This window comes from Berghia stephanieae, chromosome 9 (assembly GCF_034508935.2).
Source record: "Berghia stephanieae isolate SIO BIC M18660-M18661 chromosome 9, UCSD_Bste_1.3, whole genome shotgun sequence".
NCBI classification, from domain to species: Eukaryota; Metazoa; Mollusca; class Gastropoda; order Nudibranchia; family Aeolidiidae; genus Berghia; species Berghia stephanieae.
Window position 1 is genome coordinate 26,318,036 of NC_088368.1, and position 24,644 is coordinate 26,342,679.

Below are 24,644 nucleotides of genomic sequence, written 5' to 3' on the forward strand. Positions count from 1 at the left end.
GTAAGGCATGTAAAGTGTCTTATCCAAGGACACAACACTAGAGGCCATGGTTTTGGGATCAGATTGACACCTCCTAGCATAACTAGCCCTAGCTAAATGCAATATGAGACATTGTATCACAACAATATTTGGAAAGGTAGAATCCCTTGGCATAACCTTATGTCAATTGCCTAGGAATGTTTTTAATGTTTTAAAGTGTTTTACAGCACTTGCCAAACATTTATTGTTTTCGTTTTTAAGGGCCACGGTCAGGACAAAACTAAGTAATCTCATTCCAAGACAAGGACAGAAAGCAATTGGAAAACAGATACAGGGGGATATAAGACACAGTAAGAAATCAAAAAGCATACATTTTCTAATAATGATAATTTTGTGTTTAAATTTAAATTTTCCAAGCTATGCATGGATGGTGCTTGTTTTTGTTTTTGATTTTAAGGGTTTTATGGCGCCTGCAACACATTTAGGTTATATCCGCGCCTGTAAAAAGGGAGAAAATGGGATAGTAAAAAGTTCTAGAATTACAATTAAAGCACCCAATAAAAAGTAAGACAAAGGGGAACTGGGAACAAATAGGGATCAGATGTAGATTCCAAGAGCATGCCACCAATGTATTTAGTTTGAGATCACCTATAAGTCTCATCCGGACACAAACACAAAATCCAACAAAGAGGAATATACTCAAATGCCTACATTATACATTAAAAATAACAATAATACATTACAGAGAGATGATTTACAAGGAAAAAAATATCATCTCCCAAAACAATAACTATGCATTTGACTGTTTCCCTCCCAGCTAGGACTCCGGCCAGGGCCAGGACAAAACCAAGTAATCTCATTCCAAGACAAAGACAGAAAGCATGTTGGAAAACAGATTAAAGGGGACAGAAGACACAGTATGTACCCCCCCTGCCCACTATGGGAGGTCAGGAACCCCACCCAGATGGATGGTGCCTGCGAGGGCAAGCGAAGCATATGAAGGCCAAGGCGGAGGTAGCCTCAAGACATAACTGACTGGATGGGGAGAACAACAACAGATGCAGGACATATGGCACAGATGAAAACCACAGAAGAGTTCCAGTGAACTGTTTGGGAGGTTACATCCAGCAAGGATCTCCCTCAAAGAAGAAGAAGAAGTGACTTTTCTTCATCTAATTTTATTCCAACATAATACCGCTCTGACGCGGAGGTCACATCCCACCCTTGCATGACTAGAAAAAAAAATGAAACCAAAATGAAATATAAAACAAGCTGGACGGAAATATGAAAAAAAAAAGAAAAACTTTAAAATAAAATCGACACAGATTTTTTTTTTTTTTTTTAAATCTTACGTCGTGAATAAATTTTAATGTAAGTATCAATATTTAGATGTTTCTTTGCTACCTGTATTGCTTAGGGACAAATTAGAGAGCAGGCACTGGTGTAAGATAAAGACATATCTGAAAATGTATGGAAACAGTACCAGACAAAGCAAGAAAGAAAAATACAAGAAAATAATAGGCATCCCAAGAAAATCAGCCTGCCTCAAGTGGAAATCAACCATCAGACTTTCTGATATCAAAGTCCCCACCCAGCACTAAATGGTTAAATGATGAAATAGAGTATGGCATGAAACATAGAAAACTGATTGTTACCGATTCTAAAATAAAGAGAGAGTGAGAGAGAGAGAGAGAGAGAGAGAGAGAGAGAGAGAGAGAGAGAGAGAGAGAGAGAGAGGAGAGAGAGAGAGAGAGGAGAGAGAGAGAGAGAGAGAGAGAGACAGAGAGAGAGAGAGAGAGAGAGAGAGAGAGAGAGAGAGAGAGAGAGAGAGAGCAAGAGAGAGAGAGAAAAGATGGAAAACATCTATAATTTTTTAATTACTCCTTGACGATACAAAGCCTAAAATAGTTGGTAAATCAGGAGAAAAGATATAGAAAAGAAAGCAACTCTTTTAGTGGGTCAAGATTGCAAACAACTATAAACTTTGTTGATTGTTATGAAATAAATAACAATAGGAAAAACGTTTCAATTTAATTAATGAAAACAGAATATATGGACATTTCAGGTTTCCCTGTTCTCACCAAAACACCATGAATGAAACAAGATGTCATTCTCACATCTCTCATTCGTCTGTAGTGTTTCATTCATTGTGTTTTGTTCATTAAGGGGAAACCCAAAGAGTCCACATTGTCATTTTTCGTTTATCAAATTGAAGCTTCCATTAAATTTCCTATTGCTATTTATTTCTTTGAGCTTCAAGCAGCAACATTTTCATTGATTGACAATGTTGCCGATTGATTTTGAAGTCATTCAACAAACATATGCTAAAGAAAAATAATAATAATAATTGTAAAAATAAACATAAAACAAAAACAACAAAAATCCAAAGATGTCAAAATATTGATGTAAGCAAATGCAAGCCATGGCAAAATCAAGATAAAGCATGAACACTGAAAGCACCGCAAGTAATTTTATAGAGGATAAAGCCAGAAGAGCAGAGTAAACTTTTGCCATTTCATGAAAGCTATGCACACATAATGTAGATCTTACCATTCAAATTAGTAATAATTGTGATTACTACAACGAATATACTTATGATTCAAAGAACAATAGACACTGGAATAGAATGGCTAAATATACTGTTGCTGAAATGATAAACAATTTATCTTCATAAAAGAATCAAAGAAACATGGGCGGAGTGGGGAGAGACAAGTAAACGTACGCATCTCAAGATAAGCACAAATTCGGGTTTATTAAAAACAAAACCCCATCACTAAGATGAGGTGGCTTGCTCACGATCACACAGCACAACATGTGGAACATTAATGTGAATCTCAATTCTGTTCCAGTCATGCGACAAAGACTGTAATACTGTGTCATACTGCCCCCTGGCCATCTCACGTCAGGACAAAAACAGAAAGCCACATAGAGAAAAGTGTGTGTGTGTGTGTTAGAGATGGAAAGAAGGAATCTTGTACCGTTACACTACTGCAATTGTGATCAGTGAACGAGTAAAGTTAAAAAATAGCCTGCTGTAATGAAGATGCGGCCCCCAAATGACCCGTGAGTCGGTTTGACACTGAACCATTTGAGCTATAAAAGCATCAGAGCCCCATTAAAGGTATAAAAATGTGACCTTTGAAAAATAAAAATAAAACAAATAAAACTGTACATGATATCACAAATGATGATCGATCAACACATTGTTCAGCTTTAAAAATTACAGCACTGACAATTGAAAATGACTAAATATCAATGTTGGACAGTAATGACAATACAAACACACATTTTTATTTTGCTTCTAAGAAAAAAAAAAAATAACATCAAATAAAAATTATAAAACACACACAAACACACACACATACACACACACACACAAAGAATAAATAAGGACCAGATGTGCAGAGAGGAGGGAAAACATCCTATGAAACATCATTTTGATTTTGTAAATTTGAAAAACCACTGGTCATAATGTGTTTGAGGGAAATCATTATCTAAAATTTCAACCACAAAACAAAAAAAAAAGTAATTTAATAAACTAAAACCTAAAAAATAAATAAATAAAACTATTAAAAAAGCAAAAGACGACAACATAATCATTATTCAAGCGTGACTAGATAAAAATATGGGAGAGAAAAAATTACAAACAAAAAAAACAAAAAACAATCACAGCAAAATAGCCAGCATCATTTGAGAAATCAAAATTGTCAACAAATTTCTCCATTTTCTTTCAGAAATTATCTACCTCCAGAGGAACTTGACATCAATTTAAAATTCATGCATTTGCGGTTTCAATTATAATTATTTAATTGTAAGTCTTATCAGTGACCCTATGACCTCTTATCAGCAAGCCAAAGCAAATACAAAGCTGCCTGATAGTGTGATGAAACTTAAATACAAATTCAACAAATCGATAAAGAACAAAATCTATAATGAGGAATTATTTCATCTCAACTCTTCTTCAGTCAATAATTTTAAAAAAAAAAGAAAAGAAAAAACAAGCAAAATAACAAAAAAGAAAAAAGAAAGCACCAAACAGATGATTATTATGTACCTCAACATTTTGGACAAGACGTATGTACATCAATGTTGATAATCATCAGGTCATTTTTCTTAACAGATTACTGTTTTATGTTTGTTTGTTTCATATCTTATATTTTTTTTTTGGGGGGGGGGGGGGGGGGGGGGTTGGACTGAAGATATGGTTGAGCTGAAACATTGGTTGATGAATATTTTGCTCTCTATGTATAGGCTATTTCATTCATTTCTGTTAAATTCTTGTAATTGTAATTGGTAATAGTAAAATATTAATTGAAAACTGAATCAAGGATATAAAAACGAAATGAATAGGAACTGAAATAAGGCTACACACGTTTTTGGCTGTCAAACCTTATTGCATCATAGACTGATTGTCAATAAAGAAGACACTTAAGCATGACATTTTCTGACAAGCGCACTATGTGAGGTCTTATTTGTGGTGATAATACTGTAAGATTTACACATAATATTAGTTTATAATAAACGTTTTACCAAGTCACTTAATTAATGAATGAACAACAAATCAAAAATACAATAGGGTTTTCTTTTAATTACTACCTTTACCATGATTGTTGATGTTATTCAGCGACAACAACTAATATGGCAATAATAACGATAATGATGATGATGATGATGACGATGACCACAATGAAAAGCTAGTTACAACACATTATATTTTTCAGAATGATCATATTTTCTGCACACACTGACTTGAAACATCATCTGAGACTAGGTGAATAGCGTTTTCTCCTTTAAGTTGTGACTTGATGACAACAACGACACAAAATAAGAAGCAAGGGAAGATAAACAGCACCGGTAGTGGTTGTCGTAAGCAGTAGCAATGTTAATGGAATCATAAAATTCATTTATTTCATATACCTGAGTTCAAGTGCTTGGAACAATCATAATATTTGATGCACAATTAATTAATCAAAATACAATCAAGAAATCCTACTTGCGGATTGACTTCAAACATCTGTTTTGCACTGTTGTTAATATTGGGATATTCTCTGGCTCTACATAAGTCTTTGTTAAGAAACTGACAATTACATTTTTTCAATATAATGGCCTCAATGCAAAGCTCCAAAGGTGGTTTTAAAAAGAAAAGATTTCTTCATATAAAAGAACAATGGATAAAAGTCAAATAGTGTCTATATCAGTAATAACCTTACTGAAAAGGCATTCCCCATCCACCTCACCCCCTACTCAAAAGGAAAAAAAGAAAAAAGATAATCAAGAACACTTCTAAATTATTTATGCAGTTACCATTAGTATTATTTTTTAAAAATAATTTAATGACAAAACATCATTGAATAGAAAATCAACCTAGAACCATCATTCAGAAATCGTTTGAAGTACATAACTGACTTGAAATTAAATAGGTTCAAAAAATATACACGTCTATCTCGAGCAATGAAGATTATCATTACTTCGTCAATGTAAGGAAAACACATAGTCAACATGTTGTATCTTTTTAAAAATATATTTCTCACAATATGATTGATAAATTATAAAACAACACTTAACAAATAATATATATTGTGTAATTTTACTGTGATGAAATAAATAAATAGGCCAAAATTCAAATCAAGAAGTAACATAGGGTAGAATCATATCTGTAACTTCTGTATTCAAGCGCTATTTGATTAAGAACCCAAGGGAGTGTTAAACAAATACATTTCTAAATACTTTCATAAGACAAATGGTAAAAAAAACAATGTCCAAGATAAAAGAGAACCTTCTTAAACCGATGAAACAAGTTGCTAACAGTTAACGGTACATGCCGATTATTTCTCTGCTGTTAATCTGTTGTTTTTTTTTCAGGAATGTACTTGTTTTCACTGTGTTTTTTGTTGTTGTTGGCTGAAGAAAGGCTTCTAGCAGCTTATTCATATGAATAATTGATTTGAAATAATTTATTCAATTCATTGCAATAAGATGTAAAAGGCATTTAGAGCCCACTATGCAAATATTATGATAGAATTGTTGTAGAGTTGTCCAGTCTGGTCTCATTTCTATTTTTTACAAAAATAGTTCCATTTTCACTAATTCTCAAATTCAAGATTTGGCCACTTTTGCCTATTTTTAAAAAAAAACAAAAACCTGTATTTATCTTTTCATTGTGGTTAGCTGTGCTGAAAGATTCCGTGTTTGGTATTTTTTAATATTTTTTTTTAATGCTGTTATATTCATTTTTGTTTTTCAGTCCCCAGATTCTAGCAGCTTAGTATCACTTTGACTTCTTTATACTAAATGAATCTATGCAAACGCAGGTCTGCTGATGCCCAATTTGCACTACTGTTACAGCTCCCTTGGTGGTGAAATTGGTAAAACATAACAACTGGTGAGAGTAAAATCAATCCCTGTCTGCAACAGGGTTAACTAATTGCAAAATAATACTACATTATACATGGACAACCACCAATGATTGGACACGTGACGGGATGATAATTAATTAATCGTAATTAAATTTGACTTAGGGTTAGCATTCTGTATAGGAAGGTAGTAATACCAGAAAATACACAAACAAACAAAATACAAAAAAAAAAAAAAATAAAAAAAAAATAAATAAAATTAATAAAAACCCAAAAAAAAAAAAAAAATTATAACAACAAATAATAATGATTTGATTTAAAAACAAAAAAACAAAAAAACAAAAAAAACAAACAAACTATAATATAAGATTCCAGCTGATGGAATCATGAGTTTGTGACTGAAGAGTTAAAAATACTCCGTATAGATGTTAGGATCCACAAATGTTGGTCTGGGTATTCTGAACGTTCCTTTCTCACTGAGTTTCTGAAGACTGGAATAAAGACAAATATATATATGTTTATTATACATTTATTAGACCTGTAAATGAGCTCTATAAAAATGACTGAAACTCTTCGACAAACTGAAGATTCAATTATTTTTTAAAAAAATAAGGGCATCATTGGAGAGGAGAGTGATAAATACAATATATCAAAATAGTGGGTGTTATTTCTTACTGGAAGTCTGGAAGTATGACTGTCATAATTTGATGTAGAAGGAATGCTAAATAAGCATGTCATTCATATAGGTAAAGATGACTTCATCAAAGTCATATTCCTGCCTCTGGAATTTTTTTGACATAGAAAAATAATCACCATTATCATCTTTAACTTCTAGCCATGACCAATTGAATTTATTCCTCACGGGACTCACATCTTTATCGATGCTCGACAAGTCTGAATTGCGATCCACGAACAGCTCAGCCATTGTGAGAACATTAGAATAATGTAGCAATGAGCAAACTTGATTTTCAATCGGTAAATGACAGAGAAAAAAAACTTAAATTAATATGACTTCAGGCCAATACACTGAATTATTAAGTAGAAGTGAATTATCAAGAAGAAACTTCGGCAGGCGTAGAGGAAAAATTAAAAGAATCGAAATGAAGGTAAATCGCCACAAAACAGCAAGCTCGCTTGGGCTTGAGCAAAACAATGCCAGAAAACGTCCTGATTTGCACGGGAATTAATTAGGCTACTTACCATTGTTCCTTATGATCAGGTACTCAATCAGTGAAGAAACGGTCAACCAGTTTGTTTACAACATGAGGCAATCGAAATGTGCTTATAGCAATCTATCCTAACTTTCGATTTGAAGATGTCTACATAACGGACTTTCGGCTTTCACAATTTACTTTATCATAGTTTTGAGACTCGAAGGGTAAATGTGGTCAATTTTGGCTTAGATGAAACAGTGAAATTTATCGCTCGGTGGCTCAGTTAAAATTGGCTACAGTTGGGATCACGACGGATTGGAAAGTGAAAAAATAATTTAACGAAGGATGTGTGAAAATACCCAGGGAAGTGTTCAGACACGCCTTTTATAAAAAGCGTCGCTTTGTCTTGGCAAAATATACATCGTTAATATAAACGGTCCCATGAGCTATGCGTAGCGCTGTGGAACACTCCTAATTATTTTACGGTCATTCGACTACGATTTGTGAATTCTTTCTTTTTTTATTTCTTTCTTTCTTTCTTTCCTTTTTTAAATATTTGAATTTGACAAATTGACTGATTTCAGTTAATTGACTGAGAATTTACAGGTCTAATTTATATAATTTCAAACACTAATAATATAATAATAATAATAATAATAATAATAATAATAATAATAATAATAATAATAATAATAATAATAATAATAATAATAATATCTGTAACAACCTAAATTTATATAAATCATAGGATAAAAACATTAATGATTTTACTTTCAATTTTATGATTTGACTTTTAGATTATATTAAAAATTACAACATGAGGGATATGAAAATCCCAACAAATTAAACTTTGATTGTTTCCTTTAAAAAAAAAAAAAAATAAGAGAAAGAAATAAAGAGAGAAGTAAAGAGAAAGTAAAAAAGAGGAAAAGAAAGAAAAAAGAGAGAAAGAACGACAAATAGAGAGAAAGATAAGTAATGAAAGAAAGAAAGAAAGAACGAAAAAAATGAATCAAAGACAGGAAGAAAGAGGGTAAGAAAGAATAAAAACTATTTTTAAAGAGAGAAAGAATAAGACAAAATTCATGTTCATAAGAAGAAAAACAAGTGTTGCATTAACTTCACTTCTTGTATCTAATTGATCCATTACCAACTTCACAATGAGAAATGTTCTGATAAATGATAAATGAATAGACGAATGAGTGAATGAATGAATGAATGAATGAATGAATGAATGAATGAATGAATGAAAGAACACCATCACATAATTAAAAATCTCAAAAACTTGAATACATGGAACAATTCAGTATAGGGATGATCTGCTTTATCCAGCATTGTATCGATCACACGTCCTACACCAGTGCCTGCTGCTAAATTTCCGTGAGATGACTAAATAATATGTTGAGTATTGATCGTAGTTTAATTAATGGTTTTTTCTCTTTGACCATGAATTAATTCTGTATTGATTATTGTAGTAATCTCCCTTTGTTTTGTTATTCACTCTTCTTATTGCTTGTGTAATAAAAGGAAGTTATCCATCTTGTCCTTCCTCCCAAGAAACGAAAACAATGGAGTCATGTTCATAATTGTGTGTTGATAACTGTCCGTTTTTCATCTATCATTATTCTATTCATCTATTACCTTCATCAATAAATATTGGCGTTAACATAATAATCATATCATATCTTCTCTCTCTCTCACCTATTAACAAAGACGGCATTTTCAAAGACAGGACTTGGAATGTCTGAGATGGGGAAAATGGTGGGCAACTCAATCGCTTGCTCAAAGTCAGACCTGAAGGACCAAACAAAAAAAACAAAAAAAATAAATAAATTAATCAATCAAAAGAATATATTTCCAAATGCTGTGTGCGTTGTGTGTGTGTGTGTGTGTGCTCATGCATGCAAGTGCATATGTGTATGTATTGTATAAACAATTCTTATAAAATTTTTAAAATAAAAAAAAATACTATGTGCTATTTTCATATAAATCAAATATTCTGAGGACTCACCAAGAATCTGGCTTTTTGTGGACCCTCGATTTCTTGCAGTGACGACACAAGCAGCTAATGGCTAGACAGACAAAGACCAGGAAAAGAAAACCGCCAACAGCTGATCCGACGGCCACCAATAGAATGGGAATGTCATCCTTGGATGTATTAATTACTGGACGGGACAAAGAAATTTGGAGAGTGGAGGGGAGAAGAAGGGGAATGTTGTTTAATTTTTAAGTTTGTATAGTCAATTGTGTTGTAATGACGGAAACTGGTGGACATTTGCAAAGGAGATGCCAACAATACTGACAAAATATAACATTGAAATATACCACAGCGCAAAAATAAAAAATAAAAAAAATATAAAAAATCTTAGTATCTAAAACCCTATGTTATGGTGTATATTTCTATTCAGTCAAGTTAAATATTACTATGCCTGTTATAAATGATTTGCAGAGTATGCAATAAACTATCTTATTGACTGGCCACCAATCAGTCTTTGTATGCACTGCGTTTGGTGTATAACGCCCTGCAAAAGATTTAACTCACAAACCATATAAAATGCATTAGTAAGTACATTTTTGTACAGATTCCAGTCACCTACGTATGTTCTGTATCGTCTTTAGGTGTCTTTTTCTTGCTTTTTAATTACTGGAAATTGCCAATTTAAAAAGATTTAACTCATTGGATCTTTTAAAGACTGAAATAAGTACATAACATTCAGAATATGAATTAAGCTTTTAATTTGTTTTTGGCTGCTTTCCAAATCAGACTTATATGGCATGATATTTAATTATACTACTACATAAATTACATAAAACAAAACAAAAACCAAAAGGCTGGTTCTGTTGATTTCTTTAAGAAAGTGATGAACAAATGGTTGAACCAATTTAGATATGAATATCAAATTTTTCTCTCTGAGACTATGTTTGTCAAAAGGAAAAAAAAAGGTTTATCACAGTTTTTCATTTTCATGTCATGCATAAGGCATTGAAGCGATATATTATCCTTGTAGGCCTTTAAGGATATCAGATAGGACATATAATATTCTTGCACATTAAACACTTTAACAAATGTAAATCTGAATGTATTGTCTCTCAAAAAAAAGGCCTCGATATGACAATAAAATTGCATTAACCTATGATGACAAAATGTTATCCTGTTTCACATTAACTACCAGTTTCAAATACTTCAAAATAGATCTGCTGTGGTTCCAATTTGAAAAAAAAGTGCCACTGGTTAAAAAAATTCAAATTATTATCACCTGGTATTTTTTTTTAATTCAACTCTTAAACGAATTCTAAATCCAATCTAAATTTGGTCACCTCCCCCCAACCCCTCAAAAACAAAAAGAAATTCTGTTTATTTATCTATTCAAGCAGTTGTACAATAGGAAGTCAATGAGAGAAAAAAATGTATTTGCTAAATTTGGTCACGAAGAAAAATTTGTAGATTCAGATTATCACGAAATGACATCTAATATTTGAAACTGTTTCCGTCCATTAAATATCCAATTAATCAGTTCTTATCTTCCCATAAAATTTGCATGCTTTAAGAATGCTATAATTTCTCCACCTTGTACGCATGCTGGAGTAGCCTGGTCCCATCGTCCTGGGTCCAAGCAGGTCAGGGTGCCAGTTCCATTCGTCAGTACATAACCAGAATAGCACACAATAAATGCTTTGTCACCAACTTTCTGACCTTGAAGTGTACGGTTGCCATTGGCAACTGTATAAACATATGGACAACGCACCACTGTAAAGAGGAAAAGTAGAGAAATATGATTTATTAAAAATAATTAGAATAAAAAAATTAAAAAAAAAAAAAGAAAAAAATCCCAAGCTGATTAATCAACTCATGCAACACGCTTGGGCTCTTAGATCAGCCTGCTACAATTCTAAGTTAATGGCAATGTATCATTAAATTAGTAGTTTTTTATTAATTTAATTGAGAAAATTCCCAATCGACAAAATCTTTATTAACTTAGTTTTAGAAGTTTTAACAGTTAAATAATCTATTTGAAATGGCTTGTTCTTGGATTGGGAGCACTCTTTCGATTTGTCTTAACAATTAAAAATCTCTCCAAAGGTTATAATACAATAAACTTTCAACGCAAAAATACTAGAGAGATGATATTTATAAAATAATAAAAGTGTTTACTACCCCCCCCCCCCCCCCCCCCCCCCCCCTTCCCTCCCTTCCAAAAAAAAAACCCTGGAAAAAACACTAAACTGATGTGCACTTATGTGTACATATTGCATTTAATCAAACCACAAAACAAATATTAAAAAAAACAAAACAAAAATAATGGTTGAGGATATTAGATCCCATACCAGGTTGAATCTCCTTCCTCCGCTCTTCAAACTTGTTGCTGAATTTCAGAGTTGACACAGCAATGGATGCTTTCCCAGTCACCATGTAATCAAACTGACACTGGACATTGTCACCACAGATTTGAACCGTGTCACTAGGAGGTCCCTCCCCCTTCATCTTGAGCTCGTCCAGAAATATCGGTGTAAAAACAGTGCCTTCTGCTCCATTGTTATTCTGTCCGTTGTTTGTGTTGACATTATCAAGGTAAGATATTGGGCTGAATAAACTTTCATTGCCAGTTACTTCCCCTGTGAAAATTATATTTGGAAATAAATGTGATTGTGAAAATGTTAAATTGGGAAATACTATTGCATTCCCTTACACCAAGACCAATGAAGATGCTTCAAAAGACAAAAATAAAAGTCATTTGCATGTTGTTTGTGTAATGGGAACAAAAATTATTTCACTAATATAGTTCACTAAAAAAAGAAAAACAAAACAAATCACACTAAATAAGTATAAAAAAAAAAAATCAATAGTAAAAAAATTCTGTACATTAATCAATTGATATCTTAAAAAGTATGTTCGTCTGTGCCATAATTACACCAAACAAACTGGAGTTTATCCCAGTTTCTGAACCTTGAAGCGGAACATATATTGAATACTATTCTTTAAATAGAATGTTTGTCAATCACAAACTACTCTCAACAAAATCTAGCAGACCAAGCGAGTTACCACATCATTGATCAGTGGACTGAGGGGTCAGAAAAAAATATCTATGTTTTACCCCAGGAAAGATATCTGTCACTATGCTTGGTGGGTGAGTGCTCTATTTTTGAGTAATTTGATTCAATATTCTGATGTCAGGTCCGCCCAGCAACGAGCAGCTTGGTTCTGAACTAAGAAAATTGGTACCTTTTATTCTTCATGCTCGCTAAAACCTTTACACATGTCATGTGATCAGAATGTATAAAAGTCAACACATGATCCAATTACTAATGTTTTTCTCCTCTGGTTACACTTTATGCTCGTCCGAGAAATATTTCATAAGGGCATCTGCCATTGTTCCGATAGTTTAGAACCAGTTACTAAGTTACTATGCGTCATTATGAGAGAAGTGACGTCACGACTGTTGAAGCATATTGGAATCCCACATTTGCGTCATAATTTAGGATATATAATCACAAGTATTGTGGTTTTAGGATGTTTATTAATAAAAAGTTTCAATTAATTCTCAACCTGAAAGTACTGAAAAAATCAAATGTAACAGTGTCCGAATACAACAAAATACTTAATACAGGTATTTTATTTCTTTTAAAGGAAAGAGAGAGAGAGAGAGAGAGAGAGAGAGAGAGAGAGGAGAGAGAGAGAGAGAGAGAGGGAGAGGAGAGAGAGAGAGAGAGAGAGAGAGAGAGAGAGAGGAGAGAGAGAGAGAGAGAGAGAGAGCAGGGATGAAATATTATATTAGCTGCCTATATTCTAACATTTTATAAAATCACTTAATCGGAAAGAATCTATAAAAAAAAGACTAGGCACATTAAACTAGGTTACTAGCGACACTTACAAGACATCCCAAATTGATAATGAATGTCCCTCATGGAAGCTGTGGAGGTCAAGGTCATCCCACCCCTTGAGACAAAGTCGTCTGTGTTATCATCATTATAATTACCCATAAGACCTTCCACACGACCTGCAAAGACATGACAAAACCAAAAGCTTTGTTATATTATTTATATTATTCTCATCTTTCTGTCACTTATCAATGGCTGTGACATTCATTTTTATTTTATGTATTAAATAAAAAACAAAGAAACAAAGAGAAAAACAAAATAAATAAAAATTAAGGGAAATTACATGATTGCAGTGGGCAATTAGGCACTGCATTGCGCAAACATCGCACATGGTGAAACCATGAAAAAATGCTACATAATCGTGGAATAATTATAATTCCTGCCATTTGAGGGAGCATAATGTCAGTATCGATTAAGGTATTGAATATTATAAAGATTTTGTTTGTTTACCAAATAATACCCAAAACTTACAAATATTGATTTGTACCCAATCACAATCCCTAAGTTAGCTTTTAGTCTCACTTTGCCTTACCGACAGAACAAGCCTCAATACTTGTATCATCATGATTCTTTTTGGTTTTTAAGGGTTTTAAAGCGCTTGCAACACATTAAGGTCATATCAGCACCAGTAAAAAGGAAGAAAATGGGATAGTAAAAAGTTCTAGAATTACAATTAAAGCACCTAAGAAAAGGGAAGCCTAAGGGGAATTGGTTCAAATAGGAAACAGATGTAGTTTCCAAGAGCACACTATCAAAGTACTTATGTAGTTTGAGATCACTAAAAGTCTAACCCAGACACAAGCACAGGTCCATACTTAGAGGAATACACTCAAATGTTTACAAATCATATGTATACAAAACATAATATAGTGTGTAACAGAGAGATGATTTACAAGGAAAAAAATATCATCTCCCAAAACTAACTATACATTTGACTGTTTCCCTCTCAGCCAGGGTATCCGTCCAGGGCCAGGACAAAACCAAGTAATATCATTCCAAGACAAAGACAGAAAGCAAGTTGGAAAACAAATATAGGGGGGTAGATGACACAGTAAGTGCTCCCTGCCCACTATGCGAGGTCAGGAACCCCACCCAGATATTCTCATGACCGCCTGTACTTGTGCTAGTCATGACTACATGATGCTAAATAATCACATGGCTTTGACTGATAATAGGAATCAGTGTTGTAGATTAGGTTAGATTAGTTGTAGTTTGGTGCTATGATCTGACTAAATAACCAAATAAATAATTCACAAACTTACCTTTCAACTGAGGCCCTGCTATGACCATAATATTCAACAGGTCTGGGGTCACTTCCACCAATACAGACAGCCCTATTGAATCAGCAACCAGAGTTATTTCCCTCGTGCTGCCACTGTCATCGTCACTCGCCTGGTCTGACGACAGTGACGAAGCCTGCCGACGTCTCCTACGCTTTCTATCGTTATCATCTCTTCCATCTTGTTGCTGTTGTTGATTGTCATTATTACTCTCATCACCACCTCCTATCACTTCACCATTTTCATGGTAACTGTTATTATTACTGATACTACTACCATAACGATTACCATTGTTCTCGCTATAACTATTACTATTAACATTTTTACCTAAATTATTATTGTTAAAATTGAAATTGTTGTTCGGATAAGTTGTGTGGTTATGACGATGAGGAATACTGTTGCTGAGGCTTTTACTATTACTAGCTTGATCAATATTATTATTATTATTATTAATATCATTGTTTTTTCTGCTGCCTGCACTCGGTCCATCTTTCCCATTACGGCTAACACTGCTTCCTCCATTTTTTTTCACTCCTGTTACAGAGAGGGTCAAAGTATCAGCAGTTACACCGAGCTGATCAGGTTTCATCTTATCAAGAAAATGATCAATCACAGAAGGCTGTTCAGTTGTACTAGAATTAGCTGCAACATTAGTTCCATTCGAAGATGAAATAGAGGAATTATCATTTCTTTTAATATTCCTTGTTTCACCGCCAGAAGATAAAAAATGAGTAGAAAAAATAGTATTCATAGAATCAGCTCCACTGGTGGCTGTAGCACCTGGTTCTGAATTAATTGAATTATTAGTATTCGATTTGATCACAGCTTTATTGTCAATATCATTTTCATTATCTAATTCAGGATCTGTTGCCTCAGTTGTTGTTGTTCCTCTTAACAACGCTGAACCTTCCTGTGAAGAAGTCCTGTCACTTCTAAATAAATTATTACTGATATCCTGTGTTGAGGACATTTTGGTTTTCCGTGCACTGTGGTGCTGTGTGTTAACAGGTGATAAATGCAAGTTTTCCCCAGTGGTTTGTGTTGGCAGGGTAATGGAATTAGATGCATCCCCACCACTACTCTCTCTTTCGCTGCCTCTCGATGATGACTGAGTTCGTGATACAGAGTTGGAAGTTGTGTGAATATTTTGATCCAGAGGAGATGGTGGTGGATGATTATTGTTTCTATGACTAGTAAATAAATTAGGTGCTGCATTATTGCTTGATGATGATGATGATGATGAAGACGATGATGATGATAATGATGATGAAAATGCAGTTTCCAAACTTCCAGCAGAGGGTTGAACTACCGGTGCAGCAGATATAGACCTTGTGGAAGTTGCAATAGTTCTAGTTGTAGTGGCAATTGTAACAGCAGCAGTATTGCCCTGAACAATATCATTGTTATTGATAGACGTATCGATGTTATCAACGTTATTCTTTTTTGCATACATTGTGATCCCTGAAAATATAAAAAAAATTAGGCATTTCTAAATTGTAAGGAATCTCAAACATGTAACTTATCTACCAATGTGTTACAACAATCAGTTAAATTTTAAAATCTATTTTCATTGTACATAAACAACAAATGTAGTAACTCATCATCATCATCATCATCATCATTGCCTTTTTCACCCTGGGTCAGGGTATAGGCCACAGACAAACAGTTTCCATCCTTCTCTATCCTGAGCCAACTTTTTTATCTCATTCCAGGTCTTACCACTTCTCTGTATATCAGCTTCTTTAATTCTTCTCCATGTTCCTCGTGGCCTTCCCCTTGATCTTCTGCCCTGAGGGTTCCAGTCCAATACTTTCTTTGTTATAGTTGAGTCATTCTTTCTAAGCGTGTGTCCAATCCATCTCCATCGTCTTCTTCCTATATCCTCTCCCACTGGTTTCTGTTGTGTTCTTTTCCATACTTCTTCATTTTTTATTCTATCCATCCATTTTATTCTGAGTAGCTTACGCATGCACCTGTTTACGAAAATCTGTACCCTCCTTATACATGCCTGTGATGCGTTCCAAGTTTCACATCCATACAGTAGGACAGACTTCACGTTTGAGTTGAAAAGTCTTAGCTTTAGTTGAAGGGAGATATCTTTAGTTCTCCAAACTCTGTTCAAAGATGTGAATGCAGCCTGTGCCTTTCCTATTCGTGCTTTCACCTCTGCTTCCGTGCCTCCATCCTTGTCAATTATACTTCCGAGATAGCAGAAAGTGTCTATATCTTCGAGTTCCTGATCTTTAACTTTGATCTGCTCCCTTTGACGCGTACCTATCCTCAAGACCTTTGACTTTGCAGGGTGAATTCTTAGACCAATTGATTCCGACAGGCTGTTTATAATTGTGGTTTTTGCTTGCATCTGGTCCTGGGTGTGGGACAAAAGAGCCAGATCATCTGCAAAATCCAGATCATCCAACTGTGTCCAGGGGGTCCACTGTATCCCATTTCTTCTCCCTTTGGAGGTTTCCTTCATTAGCCAATCAATGGCAAGGATGAACAGGAATGGAGAGAGCAAGCATCCCTGCTTGACACCAGTCTTAATTTCAAAGCTGTCAGTAAGCTGATCTTCATGTACAACCCTGCAACTTGATCCTTCATACATTTCCTTAATGAGGTTTACTATCTTTTCAGGGAGTCCATAATGTGCCAGAATTTTCCACAATGTTGCTCTGTCAATACTGTCGAAAGCCTTCTCGTAATCCAGAAAGTTGACAATAAGAGGAGAGTTCCATTCTATAGACTGTTCCACTATGACTCGCAGAGAGGCAATCTGGTCGGTGGTTGAACGGTTTTTTCGAAAACCTGCCTGTTCGTCCCGCAGTTTAGCATCTGTTGCATTCTTAATTCTCTCTAAAATAATACGGTTGAAAACCTTTCCTGGGATAGAAAGAAGAGTGATGCCTCGATAATTATTACAATTACTGAGGTCCCCTTTCTTTGGAAGCTTGATAAGATGTCCTTCCTTCCAATCCTTTGGGAATATCCCGTCATTCCAGATTCTCTCAAATAGTGGGTGCAGGGCCTCAGCATTTCTTTCCGCATCAACTTTTAGAGCCTCCGGTGGAATCTGGTCTGGTCCAGCAGCTTTCCCCCTTTTCATCTTGTTAATGGCACCCACAATCTCTGCTATCGATGGTGGATCACAGCTAATTGGTAGCTCATTCCTTGCAGGCAAAATTTCTGGCTGGTTGTCTGGTGGTGGTCTGTTCAGAAGGCAGTTGAAATGTTCCCTCCATCGTTCAGATTGAGCCTCTTTTCCAAAAATAGTTTTCCCATCTTTGTCTTTGACTGGTACCTCTGGTTTCCCATATTTTCCAGCAAGTGTCTTGGTAGTTTGATAAAGGATCCTCATGTGTCCTCCAGTCGCTGCTGCTTCTGCTTTCTCTGCAAGTCTGTTCATGAATGCTTCCTTGTCTTTCTTCACAGATCTTTTGACTTCCTTAGCTATGGCTCGATACTGCTCTTGTGCATCCAGTCTTGAAGCCCTTGTTCGGCTTGCATTCACTTGTTCCTTCCTTGTTCTCCTCTTTTCAATAAGGTCCAAGGTGGTTGGACTTATCCATTCTTTATGTTCCGATTTCTTTACCCCCAATACCTCGTGGCAAGTTGTTATGTAGACTTCCTTGATCTTTGCCCAATGTGACTCTACATCTATGTCCTCCTCGAGCTGAAGCATGTTAATAAAGCACATTGTACATGAGATTGGACTATACTCTAGAAAAATACATTTAAAAAATTTTGGTCAGTAAACTTACCCTTCAAACTTCAAAGAAGTCTTGAAGTCCCAGATTAAAATTTTTTTGACAAAATGATCCTTTTTTATAGGCCAATATTCGAAGAATGAATTTTTGGCCAAATTTTTTTAAAATGTATTTTTTCAGCGTATGATTGCATTCTGTACTCATTCATATCACTTTACAGTCGCAGAGCTCAAGTGCTTTATGAACTAATTTGCAATTTTGCCCTATTCAGTCCAAAAATTGTATCACCTCTAAAAAAAATTTGTAAGTCGCATTTATAAAATTCATCATTAACAACATTTAAAAAAAAAAATCCTTACCATTAAAACTGGAGATGGAGGTACTGATTTCAAGAGGCTGTCCATCCAACAAAACAGTGAAATAGTCTGAGGACCCTTTTGATGAGTCATGCAGTATTTCCACCACTGAAGAGGTATTACTGGTACGCATGGCGACACCATTGAATACTGTAGCATTCTGGTAATTACCTGGCAACAAACAAAAAAAAAAATCAGGAAAAAAAATGTTAAAGGTTTTATTCACCAATCTGATAACACAAACTGTCATGGCCTTCCTGTTCAAAAAAAAAAAAAAAAAAGAAAATAGGGAGTCCTTCAGAGCTATGAAACACAGATTATTCCTGATTCTGAAGCGCTAGATACACAGTAGCAACTGCTTGCAAATCTTGGGTAAAGTACTAGTCTAATGCAAAAGTACTTTCTGTCATACCTCAGACAAATGCAGCTACTTAATGGCTGTTGGTTGGACAGAGGTCTGAAAAGTATCATACTCAATCTGGAATTTGAAACTGTTGAGTTTGCTTGTGAGTGGAGTGTTTTATCAATGGAGCTATTAGGACAGCCTAACCATTATGATTAAATAAACTCTCATATAAACAAACAAAAAAAAACAATCGTCATGTCAACGATGACGAATAAGGACAAAATAAATTTGGTCATCTGAGTTAATATGTACATATTTATAGCAATGGGAGACTGCCTTCATCCTTACCATTAGCATCTTTAGCACGAGCTGCCCTGACTTGTATCTCAACATCGGTGTCCTTGACCCTGAGAAAGGTGAACTCCCCAACTCCATTGAAAGTAAAACTTTGACCATCTAAGGAGTCGAGATGAGGATCTCCACTGCCTTGTGCTAATGTACAAGATTTAAAATATTTAAAACAATTATGAATTCAAAAAGCCAAACATAGAAGCTGTTGACATTTGGAATCTTATAATTAAACTTTACAACGTTCCATTTGTCAACGAAATAAAGGTTTTTTTTACACATTAATTGAAGAAGAAGAATGAAAAAAAAGAAAGAAAAGAAATGGGGATAAAAGCATAAATTATCTTCGATCTTCATTTTAAAAAAAGAATTTTTTGACAGGATTGCATCTTATGATTCACATAGTCTATTACTGTAATCAATATATCTTCAGACTCTCTGTAAATTTCATCTCAAGAAATTTTCAACTTTATCACTTTAAATTTTCCACTTTGACACAATCTTCCATAAAACAAGTCCCCTGTGAAAGCTGTGAAATACACTAAATTAAGTAACCTATCACTTTTCAATTTTTTTCCCATTCACCAAGATTGTCTATTTTACCTCTAATATTTTTCTTTTTTTTTTTCAGTTTTGAAATGCACTCTTCCATGGAACAAGTTATAATTTGTCTTTCATTCACCATTGAATAATTGAATATTTAAGAATTTAGACTAGGACAGGAAGTATAGCTCAACAAAAGTACAGATTGAAAATAACAAGTACATTATCACATGCCAACAAGAGTGGCATTATCTTGAATCCTACATGACCTAAAAGTAATTTTGGTGACTAGGTAGTGCAATGTATCAATTAGTAACAAAGTCAAGTGATACTGTGCTTGGTGAGTGACTAAATGATCTAAGCAAAATATGCATACCTAATTGTTACTTTATTTCCATATTAGTTTAAATCTAATACTAACCACAGGCAGGGGTCTTGTAACCCTGGCAACTGACAGGAGGTCGTAGTTGGAGGTATTCTTGGCACAAAGAGGCATTGGACGAGTAAGTACAGCAGTAAAGAAAAGGGGCTACATCCGACTGCATGTAGGAAAAGTATGGGACGATTGGTGTATCCGCTAGGGAAGAGGAAGACTGTGGGGATTGGAGGGATGAGGAGGAGGAGGAGGAGGCACGAATGGTGTATCTTTCTGTGGTACCCCCGCCAAGACCTTCAAGGGGATTTAAAAGCTCCCCAGAAGTTTTATCGTAGCAGCATGCGTAACTTGCTGAGGCGTCTCTGTGAATCAGAAAATATGTGACAAGTTAATTTTGTGAACATATATTTATCAATTAAAAAAAAAAAAAATTATGCCCGTCCGCCATGACATCATAAGATATCGTCGCCTAGGCATTCCACGAAGGAATATAGATAAATCATCAATCAAGATGTCTGATGTTAACAGAAATTACCCATGTTGTCCAAGTGAGCAAATTGAGGGTTAATAATCTTGCCCAAGGAAAAAAAAAGAAAGTGTCTGAAGCGGGGCTCGAACCAGGGACATTCCGGGTCACAGTGCAATGCCTTAACCACTCGGCCACTTCAATATCTTTATCAAAATGTGATAAAAACAATGAAGGCCTATCAATCCTCAACCATGTTGAAAATTTTCAAGGAATTTATATTTAAAGTCTTCCTGCACAAGACAAATTGAATGATTGAGTAAAACCGTATGTAATATTTTCATTTTTCATTTTCACTAAAACGGTGAATGAAAGAAAAATGTTCTAGCTGCAACATTTTTTGCTTAAAAACATGATTATTTTAATGCATTTTATGATTGATGGTTATGGTAGTTCCATTAAGAGGTTCGTTCTATTGGTGGAATTTTGGTGATTTTCAGCCAAATTCCACATTTTTCAAAACCAGGCTTCAAGCATACATAATAATAATAATAATAATAATAATAATAATAATAATAATAATAATAATAATAATAATAATAATAATAATAATAATAAATGTACAACAATGTAATAATAAATGAAGCTTCAAAGCCATTAATTTTATGTTTATGGCTATTAGAATTTGAAAAAAACTAATTTTAGTGCACCCTGTCTTCAAGAAAAATTGGCACATTTTGCACTGTTTTGGACCTTATCAACTGTATTTTTCATTCCACAAAGTGTAGCTTTGCCATCTAACATGTGCTTTTATATATTGAAATATCTTCTAAATGAGCTCAAAGCGCTTTATAAAGGGTCCCTGACCAATGGAACGGCATAAAGCTCAACACAAAAGCTGTCCTTTTCTTGCTACAGAATCAAGGATATACAGCTCCTTTGATAAATTACTACAACGATACTGTCTCGACCTATGTGTTCAGGTGGTGATGAGATTATGCCCTGTTGTCTAAGGACCTCTTGTAAAAAGCGATTTGAGCATGTTTGGTGGATATTGCGCTAAATAAAATGCACAAAGTTTGTAATGGCTTAAAATGCCCTTTCATCTAGACTAGAAAATGGTAGGGGCTGCCTGAAGCTGGTGATCGTAAAATACTAACGAAAGAGTGAAAATGCAGACTGTAACTTACTCTCCCAGATTGGGCAGGTGACACTCTCCAGCATCAGGAGATCGATATTTACAGTTCATAGACCAGTCAGAATCAACGTTACAAAGGGGATCCTTCACAAACTGTCCAGTGTCACCTTCACCTTGACCCCGAGTGCATGGGCATTGACCTGCAACCTGGAGAGGGGGAAGCTGTGCCTGACCCTGCAACCAGTCAAAGCATAATTCTTCTGCCCTTGTGGTTGTTTTGGGTTGAATTGGAAAGACATCGGAATATGCATAGGGGCCCATGCTGGCAAAAAATAAAATAAACAAGAGAAAAATAAACAATAAATTTCTTCTTTCAAATATACAGGATGTATTTATAGATAGAACAAAAATGACATCATTCTGGTATATGCTATTGTTTTTTGCCATCCGTGTTTATGAGTAATTCTCACTAAACTGTACTAACCAGACTATAAATGTTCAAGATTACACAGAGTTTTGTGTGTTGATCCGATATATTTCCGAATGGCAATGTTGTGAGCTTCTTAGCCAAGCGCATATTACTATTGACAGATATAGAAATTGGTAAAAATTTAAAGAAGGATGGTAACACCTGGTCTTAAGATTCAATGTAAAGATTCAATTTAAGACAATATTTTTCAATTTTGTTCAACGTATATATATGCAAACTTAATTTTCTGTACTTTAATCTGAACAATCATCCTTTATTGTGGCCAAGTTTTGAAATATGTAAAAATCATATAATTTTTATAGAGATTATCTCAATTGGTCTGACATCATACTATTAGATTTTTGTTAACTAAGAAAGTAAAATTAAAATAACAGAGTCATTGACATACATCACAAAGACTTACTTTTGACATTGTTCCATGGAAAAAGTAACTCTGACGACGGCAAGGGCTAAGGTGTTGAATGTTTTTGGTATCTTGATGGTCACTTGTCTATTTTGGATGGTCGTCCGGTATTTACTGTATACAGTGTGGAACTGTGGGACACCTTTAATTACCTGCAAAAAAAAAATTAAATATTCATTGAAAATGAAATAGAAGTCTTTTTCTATTTCCTCATCTTTTTTTCTTTTCCTCTCTTTCTCTTACAAATAAAGATCAGTGAAAAATTTAAAAAGAAAAACAACAAACACTTAGTGAGATATCGAAGTATGAACACATATAAATGGAATAATTCAAACAAATAAACAAATTGAAGGTGCTTTATTGATAAGCTGGAACAGGAACTGAGGTGGTGATGAGATTATGCCCATAATTGTCGGAAGAAAAAAAAAAACAAAAAAAAAAAAAAACATGGCCTGCAGGCAAAAAGGATTCAAAAGAGTGGTCATTTAGATTGATGAATTAGATTGAAATAAATATTTCCAGGGGGAGGGCGGAGATGGGCACTTAGGCTGAACAGACATTCAAGCAGTGGGCTTGGGAGCCACTGTAGTTCTAAAATAATATAGATGATATTGATGAATACAATATGTGGAAATAATAACAAAAACAGAATTCCCACTGCAAAGGGAATCTGAAAAAACCTTACATACATGATTTTTCATCATTAAAAACATAAATTGTCACCTTAAAACACTTAAGAATTGATGAAGAGTAAAATAACCACATTTTCATTCATTTGAATCTAAAATTCAACTATACACATTTGAATCTGATTTGATTTTTTTTTTTCCTTTAGAATTTTTTACGGGGGGTCAAATTTGGGACAAATTTGAATGTTTCGTTCCTGATTCAAATGTGTCCCAAATTTGACCCCCCATAAAAAAATTTTAAAGAAAAAAAAAATCTGTTTATGCAGATTAAATATGCGTAACGAGTGAAGAGATGAATAGAAATAAAGGATTACCTGATATTCTAAAAGTTCGACTAAATATCTGGAAGCATTTCCCACACTGACACCATCCCTCCAAGATGCTTTGACATTCCTGCCTGGAAGCCACGAGTCAGGATCATGACGAACCAGAGCTTGATCCATGTCTACAATATTTTCTGAGGCAGAGATAAAAAAATAAACAATAAATAAAACAAGACTGAAATAACCATAGAGCAGACCTGCCTACTATTGTGAAAAATTCGTAGAAATTCGTAATTTTGGCTCCAATTTCAGAACTGCATAAGCATCTTTCAAGTCATAAAAACATTGAAAACTAAAGTTTGGTGCCAGACTAAATGATATTTTAATGGTTTCAAAATGTATTTCAATTCTGGTAACATTGTTGATTTTTAAAGTTTACAAAAGCGACAACTACTTTTATTTTCTAAGAAATACGGATTTAAACATTTTTAAGTGGGCAGGTCTGAAAGAGTCAGCGGCAAAGCAGTACAGCGAATTCAGCAATTGGAGTGAAGTTTGAAGCTGCCAGCAACGTCAAAAATTATATCCCCCTGGTGACGTTATCTAATTTGTCATCTCACCCCCTGTAAATGGTAGGAGAAAATTTCATGGACAAAAAAAAACAAAACAAAAAAAAACAACAAAAAACCTGCATATCCAATCCAATCCAATATTTTAATATGCACGAGACATTCCTGTCCATTGTGCAATGTTATTTACAGTTCTAAATTGTGTGACATTAAGACCACGTAAACCAATACTAAAACAGTGAGAATGTCTCTCTAAAAGATTCTGGGGATAGGCTGTTGATGGCTGTGTTTTGCAAATTTGTTCCAGTCA

General features: G+C 34.4%; 1 protein-coding gene across 2 annotated transcripts in view; it reads right to left on the bottom strand.

Annotated features, from left to right (window-relative positions):
• Positions 1-4,135: 4,135 nt before the first annotated feature.
• Positions 4,136-24,644, bottom strand: part of LOC144979945 (uncharacterized) — a 74,763-nt gene continuing 54,254 nt past the window's right edge. The window contains exons 8-20 of one of the 2 annotated variants that reach the window (XM_078927283.1): positions 23,817-23,959; positions 22,814-22,965; positions 21,973-22,242; positions 20,362-20,678; positions 19,398-19,541; positions 18,707-18,874; positions 14,626-16,104; positions 13,357-13,482; positions 11,813-12,100; positions 11,055-11,234; positions 9,498-9,651; positions 9,188-9,280; positions 4,136-6,823 (exon numbers count right to left, since the gene is read on the bottom strand). In XM_078927283.1, the coding sequence (XP_078783409.1) occupies positions 6,739-6,823; positions 9,188-9,280; positions 9,498-9,651; positions 11,055-11,234; positions 11,813-12,100; positions 13,357-13,482; positions 14,626-16,104; positions 18,707-18,874; positions 19,398-19,541; positions 20,362-20,678; positions 21,973-22,242; positions 22,814-22,965; positions 23,817-23,959 (3,599 nt within the window). In that variant the 3' untranslated portion in view covers positions 4,136-6,738. The remainder of the gene's footprint in view (positions 6,824-9,187; positions 9,281-9,497; positions 9,652-11,054; positions 11,235-11,812; positions 12,101-13,356; positions 13,483-14,625; positions 16,105-18,706; positions 18,875-19,397; positions 19,542-20,361; positions 20,679-21,972; positions 22,243-22,813; positions 22,966-23,816; positions 23,960-24,644) is intronic. The other variant, XM_078927282.1, reaches the window with a different exon arrangement.